The following is an 11,897-nucleotide window of genomic DNA, read 5'->3' on the forward strand; positions in this document are numbered from 1 at the left end:
CATGGGGTTGTCGGCCTCTAAGTGGGGCCTGGAGATCTCCCAGAATGACCATGTTTTCCCAATCAATATCAGTTCCCTCGGAGGAAATGCCTGCTATGCAGGGTGGATTCTCTGGCGTTATACCCTGCCCGAAATCCCTCCTCTCCCGAAACCCCGCCCTCCCCAGGTTCCAACCCCAAATCTCCAGGGATTTCCCATCTTGCAGTTGGCGACCCGGCTGATGTGGCTTTTAAGGCGGCTGATCCGTTGCCCTCCAAAGTGACCCCATGGATTTGCAGGGGTGCGAGCGAGAGACGGCCGTTCTCTGCCCCCAGGGAGAAAAGTCTCTAAGGATCAGCAAGGAGAGAGCCATACTTTCGTTTGTTTGTTTAAATCAGAGAACGGTTTATTAGGGCGATTTGCATTTCCCAAAGATCACAGGGGAGAGCACCCGGGAGCCGGCAAAAGACGAAGAGGAACAAGAAAAGGAAGGAGGAACCGGACCGTGGTGTGGAATTTTGCCAGATCACAGAAGAATTTTTGGCGGCCTCCCCCCCCCCCGTCTGCACCTGTAAAAATCATTCTCCTAAAATCCAGACAACTCATTCTTAAAACTCTTCCAGAACAGGGGTTTGTAGAAGTTAAGATCCGCCCGTTAAGTACCCTTTCCCACAAGAACCTTCCAGCTTACAATGTGTGCCCGGGGTGGGGGGCTTGCATGTGTAAATGGGACGTTTGCAACTATAAGGAGTCCTCCTCCCTCCCTGGCTCTCCCAACAGTGGCCCACATCTCTGCTGGGAAGACGGTGGCGGGCGAAGGGGAATCGTTTCCAATTTTAGCAGAGGCATAATACTCCGTCCACCCAGTGGATACGAGGGTCTCCCGATTGCATCTTGGACCCTCCCCAAAGATAAAGGCACTCCAAAATGTGAAAAAACAAAAACAACCCTCCCCACCAAACTCCACTCCTCCAGATCCGCGGTATACGCCTGTTCAGCGTTTCCCACCCTGCCGAAGGGAATCGGATCATGACGTCGAACCCCATCCGGGCTAGTGGAGGCCCCGGGCGTCCGTCTTCTGTCTGCGTGGGATTTTCGGGCCTAGACCCACCTCGTCCATTAGCTTCTGTAGGTTAGCCAAGGGGGGGGGGAAGATGTCAGTTTTTCCAGGCTCCTCCTCCAGAAACCCCCCCCCCCCCCGGAATTTGTCCCCAGGTAACCTGGTTTCACCTTGATCAAGCGCCCTGCATAAGTCGCATCGTCCTCGGTAGGTCCCCGTGGCGGCAACTGGGCGGCAGTCAGGTACCGCTGCCAGACGAGCTCGACTTCCTGCAGAGCGTAGAGGACGGCCGGGTCGAGGGAATAGCTGTTGATGAGGCTGACCAGGTATTCCTTGTAGTGTGCCCTGGACGGGAAGAGGAAAGAGATGAAGGACTGTGCTCCGTATGCCTGCTGGGGAGGGGCCGTGGCTTAGCGGTGGAGCCTCTGCTTGGCGTGCAGACGGTCTCAGGTTCAATCCTCGGCAGAAGAGGAGATTGGATTTGTACCCCATGGCCCGTCACTGCCCAAGGGAGTCTCAGAGCGGCTTACAAACTCCTTTCCCCTTCCCCTCCCCACAACAGACACCCTGTGAGGTAGGCGGGGCTGAGGGGGGTCTTTTCCAGAACCGTCTTTGAGAGAACAGCTCTGACAGAACTATGGCTTGCCCAAGGTCATCCAGCCTGGAGAAAAACTGCTTCCTGACCCCACAGTGGTGATCAGCATTTCCCTGGGCATGTAAGAAAGGGCCACGAGAACTAAGCACTGAGGCAGCCCTTCCTGCCCTCCCTCTCGTGATCTGCCTGAGTTCACAGGATCAGCATTGCTGTCCTAGCCCCTGCTTGAAAACCTCCAAAGGAGGAGAGCCCACCAGTGTTCCCTCTAAGCTGAGTTAGTGTGAGCCAGCTCAGTTTTTTAGCCTCCAGCTCACTGGTTTTTGTCTTCGCTCAGGAAGGATGGCTCCAGAGCAAACTAGTTTATGCCACAGCCAATTCGTTCACTCACAACTTTAATGGTGGTAGCTCACAAAGTAGAATTTTTGCTCACAAGACTCCACAGCTTAGAGGGAGTACTGGAGGCCACCACCTCCCGAGGAAGCCTGTCCCACTGAGGAACCACTGAAACTGTCAGGAGGTCAGCGTGGTCTACGACTCAGCAACTGCAAAGCACAGGATCGGGCCGACAGTCCGTGAAAATCTCAGCTAGCTAAGTTCTGGGATCGTACTGTAGTTTAGAGTCTTTGACACACACCCCTCCAAGTCAGGTGCAGATGGCATCCAATCACGACACACCTTCAAGAGAAAGCTCTGGAAAATGACATCACTGTCATTTGGAAAATGACATCACTGCCTCCGGTCTTCCTCCCTCCCATCGGTAAAGGCATGCTCTCATGGAAGCTAATTGCCCACTTCCAAAATCTAATTAGCGACACTTGTGTGGAAAACCAGGCCCATTAATATACACATTAACCCGTGAGGAAAAGCAAGGATGGTGCTTTGCCTTACAACGCCCGTAACTCCTGATAGTGAATTCTGGGCTACCCAATCCACAACACCCCACAAGCGGTGCTACTCACTGACAAAGGCCAGCGTATCCCGCTAGGGTCTCTTTCCCACAGGGTTCGTCCTTCAACCCCGTCATGGTCTCCTTCTGCTCCATCACTTGACACCCACCTGCCAAAGGAAGAAATAAATAGTGGAGTTAAGCAAACATTCCATTTGACTGTAACTCGCCTGAAATGAATTTTCTACTAGCCATTGCGCTTTGTTATTGACCTATGGGAAAAAAAATATATGTGAGCATCAGGCTTCATTTCTGCTCTTACAGATGAGACAAAAAACGGGAATTTATCTATAGGATCTTGTTCGGAAGAAGGAATGTCGAAACGACACAGGACATTCCGGAGCACGTCGTCAACGTCATTTGCTCCGTTAAAAACCACTTCGGTTTATTTGAAACTGACTGTATTTTTTGTATTCCAACCTTGTAAAAAAAGCATATCACTTTAACTTATTTAAATAGCATATATTTTCTAATTTTTGCAGTACTGTATTGTTTAGTTTAGTTTAGTGCACTTATCACAGTAATAATCCCAGTGTAGTGTAATACCCTCCAGGTGGTAGCTGGAGATCTGATACACAACTGATATCCAGGCAACAGAGATCACTTCATCTAGAGAACTGTAGTCGTCTCTTGAAGGTGGGGAGGGGAGATCAAAATCAACTGAAGGAAATTCTCCGTATCCTCGGACAATGACATCCCACGATTTCCCAAGATCCTCAGCGGATGCCATGACAGTCAAGTCGGGATCACTTTGACCCACAGATGTACCCTTAAGAAGGAAGGCCCTGCTGGTGCAGTTCCAGAACAGTCCACTCCAGACCGATGCTTCTGGTCTGAAATAGAACGGGTTTTCCCCTGCGGATTTCCAGCACAAAGTATAACAGTTTCGTCACTGACGTGCCAAAGAACATAGCGATGCAGCTTGACATCATAGCCAATGGTGGCTTTCAATGTTTACCAGAAGTTCAGCTTGTGCATGGGCTATTTTTGGGCAGGAACGCACAGGAACGGAGTTCCGACTGGCTCCCAAGTTGGCCACGCCCAGCAGGAACTCATTAGCATAATAGGCCACACCCAACAGCAGAAACTCATTAGGATTGGCTACATTAGGGGTGTGTGGCCTAACATGCAAAGGAGTTCCTGCTCCAAAAAAGCCCTGGGTTTTGACCACAAACAAGGTAAACAGAATAAGAAGCAAAAGGTGGGTGTGGCTGGATGACCAGACTTCTGGTAACATGGGGGTGTGGCCTTAATGTGCTAATGAGCTGTGTTGTCAGGGGTGTGGCCCAATATGCTAATGAGTTCCTGCTGTTGGGTGTGGCCTATGATGCTAATTAGTTCCTGCTGGGCTTTTTTCTACAAAAAGAGACCTGTGCATGACATTAATTAAGATCACAGGGAGGGGCCCTCCTGACTGCCCCACCAATCAAAGAAGCACACGAGAGAGGGCCTTTTCGGTGGTAGCCCCACGATTATGGAACCACCTCAGGGAGGTGCGCCTGGCCCCCCCTCACTGTCAGTCTTCAGGAGGTAAGTTGAAGACAGTTTTATTTAGTACTGCATTTGCTGGATTTAGTTTTTATTTTATCGCAAGTCCTAACTGGAGATTTTAAACTGTGGTCTTTATCTAATTGCTGTTCTATCTACCTGGTGAGCTGCCTTGAGTACAGGCGGCTAACAAATGTTTTAAAGAAACAATAAATGAATAAACAGTCCACTTCTGTCTCTAATGCAAAGCAAGGTTCTCTCTGAAATTCCAAAAGTATGATTATTTTTAAAAATTGAATTGCCAGGAGGTCGGGCCCGGGGGTTCAAACGTTCCCTGGCTGACTGTGACTCAAAGAAACCTTTGGCACTCACCTCCAGTGGTAGCACGGGTCCCAGCCGGCGGATCGGTGTTGAACACAACTCCATTATCCTGGGATGGGGAAGCACAGAATCATAGAGTTGGAAGGGGCTTCCAAGGTCATCTAGTCCCCCCCCCCGCACAATGCAGGAAATTCACAAATACCTCCCCCACACACACCGTCAGTGACTGCTGTTCCATGCCCAGATGACAAAAAAACCCTCCAGGATAACCCGGCCAAACTGGCCTGGAGACAAATTGCTTCCGGACCCCAAATTGGTGAACAGCATTTCCCTGGGCGTGCAGGGCTCTTTTTGTAGCAGGAACTCATTTGCATATTAAGTGACACATCCCTAATGTAGCCAATCCTCCAAGAGCTTACAGTAGCCCCTGTAAGAAGAGCTCTGTAAGCTCTTGGAGGATTGGCTACATTAGGGGTGTGTGGCCTAATATGCAAAGGAGTTCCTGCTACAAAAAGAGCCCTGCAAGGGCCACAAGATCTAAGCACTGAGGCAGCCCTTCCTGCCCTCCCTCCTAGTGATCTGCCTAAGATCACAGAATCAGCACTGCTGTCCAATGGCCATCGAGCCTCTGCTTGAAAACCTCCATAGGAGGAGAGCCCACCACCTCCCGAGGAAGCCTGTTCCACTGGGGAACCGCTCGAACTGTCAGGAGGTTCTTCCTCATGTCTTACCAAAAACTCTTCTGGTTTAATTTCAACCCGTTGGTTCTGGCATCGAGAATGAGATTCGGACGGTCACTTCTGACACCCCATAGCCAACCCCCCCCCATCCTCCCCGTTTCCCTCCGTGGGAGGGCCTGCTTCCCTCCGGCTTCTCCCCCCCCCCACAAAATACCGCCGTTCCCCTCCCTGTCGGCTCTCAGCCGAGACTCACCTGCAAGAGTCGCTGCAGGCGAGGGACGTCCCAGTCGCGCAGATAGAAGAGGCAGTCGCGGGGGTGGTGAGCGTGGAGGGACCGCTTGATGGAGCAGCCAGGGAGTGGGCATTTCTGGGTGAAGATCGAGAACAGGATAAAGTGAGGTGGCTGCGGGCACCACAGACAAGCCTGCTTCTCCTACGGACTTCACTGTGGAGTTACGCAAGACTATCGGGGGAATTGAGGAATCCACGTGAATGCCCACCCAATGGGTCACATTCAGCCCATTGGAGGAAGTAGGCACCAACCCACAGTTGAGAAGGGGCTGTCGCTGGATTGGCGTCTGTGGCAACAGATGGCCATTTGGGGAATGCTCCCTCCAAGCGGTGGAGACTTGTGAGCCAAAATTCTACTTTGTGCGCTACTGGCCTTAAAGTTGTGAGCGAGCGATTGGGCTGCTGCATTAGTTTGCTCTGGAGCCATCCCTTCCTGAGCAAAGACAAAAACGTGTGAGCCGTAGGCTAAAAAACGGTGAGCGGGCTCACACTCACTCAGCTGAGAGGGAACACTGGCTTGGACTTCGACCTTCTCCATACCCCTGACTCCAGATACATAGCTGGACACCAGGGTCACAGCCTCTCTGTTGGATGTCTTTTTTTTTGACAATATATATATATTTTAATCTCTGTTTTTCTGTCCATTCCTACTCACCTCCCCACATGCCCATACAGGCCTCAGTAAACACACCTGATAATTCTGTCTTCGCCTAAGGATGAAATGTAAACGAAATCTCCCACAAAATATGTGGCAGGGCATGGGCTTTCGTGAGTCACTGTATCTGAAGAAGTGAGCGGTGACTCACGAAAGCTCCTCCCCGGTCACAAATTCTGTTCATCTTTAAGGTGCTCCTGGACTCTTGCTCTTTTCTACTGCTACAGGCAGACTGATGTGGCGACCAAGCTTGAGCAAATTCTCCAGTACGTCAATCATACAGACTATTGGATCTAACAAAGTTTGGACAAGATTGATAGACAGCAATTCAAAAAAATATTTATCCCAGTCAGTATCGTTTTTAGGATACTGCTTTCCCCCCGCTTTTTTTCTCCCTCTCTGACAATAAAAGGACTCATCGGACTTTAGTGCTGAGAGAACAAACTGAAGGAAGTTTGAAAATACAGGGTAAAGAGTTTACAAATGGACTGAAGACTATGATAAATAAAATATATGGACATAAAGCTTCTCTAGAAGGAAATAAGAACTTTATTGCTAAATATTTGCAAAAGACTTACACAAAAATATAAGGTGGAATATAGAAAATAAAAACCCAAATATTGTATGAGGTATTTAAACAGACAAATTAATGATGTTATAAAGGTAAAGGCAAAGGTCCCCTTGCTCGAAAGCCAGTCGAATCCGACTCTAGGGTTGCGGTGCTCATCTCCGTTTCAAAGCGGAAGAGCCAGCGCTGTCCGAAGACATTTCCGTGGTCATGTGGCCAGCATGACTAAACGCCAAGGCGCACGGAACGCTGTTATCTTCCCACTGAAGTGGTACCTATTTATCTACTTGCAATGTCTTGCTTTCGAACTGCTAGGTTGGCAAATGATGTAATAGAACCCCTCAGTGTGTATGTTTGTTTATGTTGTGTTTGTCTTTTAAAAATAAAAAATCTTTAAATAAAAGGACTCATGGACACCCGATGAAGTCAAAGCTGAACAGCTTTAGGAAGGACAAAAAAAAGTGTTACCTCACTCAAAATATCATTCACGTAACATGATTCGCCACCTCAAGATAGGGCCACCGGCTTAGATGGTTTGAATAGGGGATTAGACGAAGTTCACGGAGGACAAGGGCAGTGTTCCCTCAAAGCTGAGTTAGTGTGAGCTAGCTCACCGTTTTTTAGCCTCCGGCTCACACACGTTTGTCTTAGCCCAGGAAGGATGGGGCTCCAGAGCAAACTAATTAATGCAGTAGCCAAATCGCTCGCTCACAATTTCAATGCCAGTAGCTCAGAAAGTAGAATTTTTGCTCACGAGACTCCACAGCTTAGAAGGAGCATTGGACAAGGGTCTATCAATGGCTAAATGGAGCCTCCATGCTCAAAGGCAGTATATCTCTTAATATCACTTGCCGAGGATAGGCTACTGCCTTCATGCCCTGCCTGTCAGCTTCCCGTAGATATCCGGCCAGCTGCAACTAGAGGCAAAACGCTGGACCAGATTAACCTTCGTGGGCCTCCTACGCTCTACCCAGCCTACACTGCACGCTACAGGCAGTACCCCACTCCTGTAAGTTTCATTGTCTTCAGGAAGGAACTGAGAGTTTCCCAACAGACTGAAGGGTTAACTTGGACCACGAAGAAACAGTCAAATGTCTCCAAGCCTCGGTATTCCCCTTCTGTAAAATGGGAATGTAAAGGGATGCTTCTGTAAAACAGGAACCCCCCTGGCAGGACTATTAGAGGCCAAGTGCAATTTAAAGCACAGTTAGATCTAAATTTCTTGATAATCTGCTAAGAGGACAATATTTTTCCTCTGACATTGACAAGCTGGTCTTTCTATTACCTGACACCGATCCGCTCGTCACTTATAAAGTGTCTCTTTTTGCCTTGGCCGCCAAAAAAACTCAGGGCTAAAACTGCAGCTTCAGAAAATTGACCTTTTTAATGACCTTTTTATGACTAACTGGATGTATTATTCTACAGTTTGACTGTTTATAACTGGTCCGTATTTATTGGTGCGGAAATTCTTTTTAATTGCCGTTTTACCGCTGCATGATTAGAATTATTTTCTTTTTATTATCCTAACGCTGTATTGTGACGACCTCTGGCTATATACCCAATAAACATTCCGGTATTCTGGTAATTTAAGGCAGAGGAAGAACAGCACCAACATCGCCAATCCAACACGCCGGGGATAATTAGAATTGTAATCAGTTCTACCATCCTCCAAGTGGGTAAGAATGTTCAGACGCCAAATTAAGTGGACCCCGTAGTCGCTTCGGACCCCCACCTGCTAAGTCCCCTAAAACTACCTCTTCTCCACGGTCCTTACGTTCTTGGCATGGAAGACGCTATAGCAGCCGCTGCAGAAATGGTGCCGGCACTGGGTACAGTGGAAGTGCATGCAGCCGCCCCGGGCCAGGGCGTACGAGAACTTGCAGTTGGGACAGGCTGGTCAGAGAACAAGAGAGAAGGTCAAGTCGGCAGGGGGCACCCCCACCTCACCCCACCCCACCCCCGGCTGCCGTTACACCCCCAGGACACTACGGGAGGAGGGTCCTTGAGTTGTCCCAGGGCTGCAGAGAAGGAGGGGATGATCTCTCTAATCTAAGAGCCGGTTTAGTGGTTGGGAGCAGGATCTGGGAGACCCACGTTCGAATCCCCATTTCTGCCATGGTATCCCGCTGGGTTATCTTTGGCCAGTCACGCCCTCTCAGCCTAATCTACCTCACAGGGCGGTTGTGAGGATAAAACGGAGATGAGGAGACGGCTGTCAGGAGAAGGGAGCTCCTTCCTCCCAGGCCTGTAGCCACAGTGGGGCATTTTGGGGCTCCGCCCCCTCAAATGTGAGGCACGCCCCACCACAGCTGCTGCTCCTCGCACTCCTCCCTCGCCCACCAATCAGCTGGAGGGCCCTTTAAATCCTGCAGGGAGGGAGGGAGAGAGGCAGCCGCACGCCTCCCCTGAACGCTAAGTTGGCAATTTCGCCGCTTGGACTTCAGGTGCAGGCGTGAAAAAAATGTAAGGGGTTTCCTTTAAATGGTGTTTTCAAGCAGGGGCTGCCCGCCCCTCGAGATCACCGCTTGGAGTTCAGGGAAGAATTGAAGGCACCCCAAAATCTCCCAACGGTGGGAGGGCTTCTAGTGCCCCGGCCCCACTGCTGGACCTCCTGATGGCCCCTGGCATTTTTGGCCACTGTGTGAGACGGAGTGTTGGACTGGATGGGCCCATTGGCCTGATCCAACATTGGCTTCCCTTATGTCCTTATGTCCCCCGTGCCCCCCCAACCCAAAATTTCTGGCCTACGGGGCTGCCCTCCACCCCCCCGGCACCCGGGTTTCCAAGGAAACAAATCTCACCAATCCCGTTCTCTTGAAGGTACGCAGCCAAGCCCTGGGCCTGGTATTCGGGGTCGTTGGTTCGCTTCCACTCCTGGAAGCCTTCGCAGGACAGGCCTTGGTGCTGCGGCTCCCACTGACCGAGGAGAGAGAGAGGGGGAGAGAGTGGGGGTCAGGAGGGGCTGAGGAGTGCCGCCCCCCCCCGCCTGGCTTCCCTCCACAGCAGAAGAAACGGGCTGTAAAACGAATAGTGTTCTGTAGGCGTACGCAGGAGCAGATCTCTGCTCCCACAGAATTCTTTGTCAGCAGCAGCGGTGGCGGCTTGGCGGGAAAAGTAATATGAATACAGGAAGCTGCCTTTGGCTGAATCAGACGCTCGGTCTGTCAAGGTCAGTCTTGCCTACTCAGACTGGCAGCGGCCCTCCGGGGTCCCAGGCGGAGGGCTTGCGTATCACCTACTGCCCGGTCCTTGTTATCTGGAGACACCGGGGATCGAACCTGGGACCTTCCTGCAGGCCAAGCCGATGCTCTCCCACTCCACCACAGCCCCTCCCGCAAAGAACACATACACATGAAGCTGCCTTCTACGGAATCAGACCATCGATTCATCAAGGTCCGTATCGTCTACTCAGACTGGCAGCCGCTCTCCAGGGTCACAGGCGGAGGTCTTTCACATCACCTCCTCCCTGGTCCTTTTAACTGGAGATGCTGTGGATTGAACCCGTGCGACCTTCTGAATGCCAAGCAGAGGCTCTCCCACCGAGCCACGGATGATATAATTTTTTTCGTTAAACAGTGCACTGAATTTCCCCACTATTTTTAATGATAAAAGAGAGAAGAGACAGAAATAACAAAGGAGGCAGAGGAGTTGGTTTTATACCCCAGTCTTCAGCAGTGCTCCCTCTAAGCCAGTGGTGGCAAACCTACGGCACGGGTGCCAGAGGTGGCACTCAGAGCCCTCTCTGTGGGCACGCGTGCCATCGCCCCAGCCAGGCCCAGACCGTCATTAAAGTGTTGAATTCTCTGCCAAATAATTTTAAGTAAATGAAAGCATTTGGGATTGCTTTCCTTATTTTGTTTGGATCATCTTAAGTTAATGTATGAGTTGTTTTTTCTAAAGTAAAACCTCAGTATTCAGGTTAAATTGCCGTGTTGGGACTTTGCGATAAAGAAGTGGGTTTTGGGTCGCAGTTTGGGCCCTCGGTCTCTAAAAGGTTCGCCATCACTGCTCTAAGCTGTGGAGTCTCGTGAGCAAAAATTCTACCTTGTGAGCTACTGGCATTCAAGTGGTGAGCAAGCGATTTGACTCCTGCATCAATTAGTTTGCTCTGGAGCCCTCCTTCCGGAGCGAAGACAAACATGTGTGAGCCGGAGGCTAAAAGACTGTGAGCCAACTCACACTAACTCAGCTTAGAGGGGACACTGGTCTTCAGTCAGGGGTCATTTCCTGCAGGAGCGCACAGGAGCGGAGCTCCGGCAGTAAAGAGCCCAGGTGGCGGGCACATGCAACAAGCCCCGCCCCCCTGCTCCCAGCAGCCCTCAGTCAGAGGAAGAAGCAGCCAGGTAAGCTGCAGAGCTCCCCCTGGCCCCAAACGGTCCAGTGGCACCTTTAAGACCAAGTTTTGTTCAGATACAAGCTCTCCCTCCTCTGCGAGGGCAGATCTGCACGTTCCCCCCCCCACACACAATAGCTAGCAATCCAAAACAGTCCCGTGGAGCCTGAGCAGTGGGTGTTGCCTTTTGACACACTTCCTGGAATGTCAGGGGGTGCGGCATATGCAAATAAGTTATGCTAATGAGCTATGCTAATGAGCTCCTGCATCTCTTTTTCTACGAAATGACCCCTGTCTTCAGTACTCGAAGGAGTCTCAGAGCGGCTTACAATGGCCTTCCCTTCCTTTCCCCACAACAGACACCCTGTGAGGTAGGTGGGGCTGAGAGTGCTCTCTGAGAGAGAGAGCTGTGAGTGAGACCCAAGGCCACCCAGCTGGCTTCACGCGGAGGAGGAGGAGTGGGGAATCAAATCCGGCTCTCCAGATTAGAGCCCACTGCTCTTAACCACTACACCAAACTGGTTCTCTGAAAGAAGGCAAAAACCTGGCGTTTGGGAAAAGCAGGTGTACAAAGGGAGCACGCCCAAGCAGGGCTACTCAGAAGTCAGTCCCATTTAATTCAGTGGGGTTTATTCGCAGGAAAGTATTCTTAGGACCGCAACCAAAGTCTTTCCCAGTGCCATCCTAAGCAGAGCACTCAGAAGGGTGTAACGCTGCTTAGGACAGCGGCACCATTAGCCACGCAAAATTCTCCGGAAAAGGAGCTCTCAAGTCTTATATAACATGACCTCATTGTGGGTTTTTTGATCTCTGCAAATTAGCAATCCGGTCCAAACTGGTAAACAGGATGGTAAGTTGCAAAAAAAGAAGAGCGAAGGAGAAAAGAAAGAAGAGAAGGGAAGGGAGTTGACTGGATAAGCAGAGAGAGAGAGAGAGGAGGAGGAGAAGAAGAAGAAGGAGAAGGAGAAGGAGAAGGAGAAG

General features: G+C 50.5%; 1 protein-coding gene across 2 annotated transcripts in view; it reads right to left on the reverse strand.

Annotated features, from left to right (window-relative positions):
* Window positions 1-923: 923 nt before the first annotated feature.
* Window positions 924-11,897, reverse strand: part of RNF31 (ring finger protein 31) — a 46,656-nt gene continuing 35,682 nt past the window's right edge. For both annotated transcript variants that reach the window (XM_015416732.1, XM_015416723.1), the window contains exons 16-22: window positions 9,385-9,499; window positions 8,358-8,476; window positions 5,323-5,436; window positions 4,441-4,498; window positions 2,594-2,690; window positions 1,210-1,384; window positions 924-1,105 (exon numbers count right to left, since the gene is read on the reverse strand). In XM_015416732.1, the coding sequence (XP_015272218.1) occupies window positions 1,031-1,105; window positions 1,210-1,384; window positions 2,594-2,690; window positions 4,441-4,498; window positions 5,323-5,436; window positions 8,358-8,476; window positions 9,385-9,499 (753 nt within the window). In that variant the 3' untranslated portion in view covers window positions 924-1,030. The remainder of the gene's footprint in view (window positions 1,106-1,209; window positions 1,385-2,593; window positions 2,691-4,440; window positions 4,499-5,322; window positions 5,437-8,357; window positions 8,477-9,384; window positions 9,500-11,897) is intronic.

The sequence above is a fragment of the Gekko japonicus genome, unplaced genomic scaffold (genome assembly GCF_001447785.1).
Source record: "Gekko japonicus isolate JY-2015 unplaced genomic scaffold, Gekko_japonicus_V1.1 scaffold2869, whole genome shotgun sequence".
In the NCBI taxonomy this organism is placed as follows: domain Eukaryota; kingdom Metazoa; phylum Chordata; class Lepidosauria; order Squamata; family Gekkonidae; genus Gekko; species Gekko japonicus.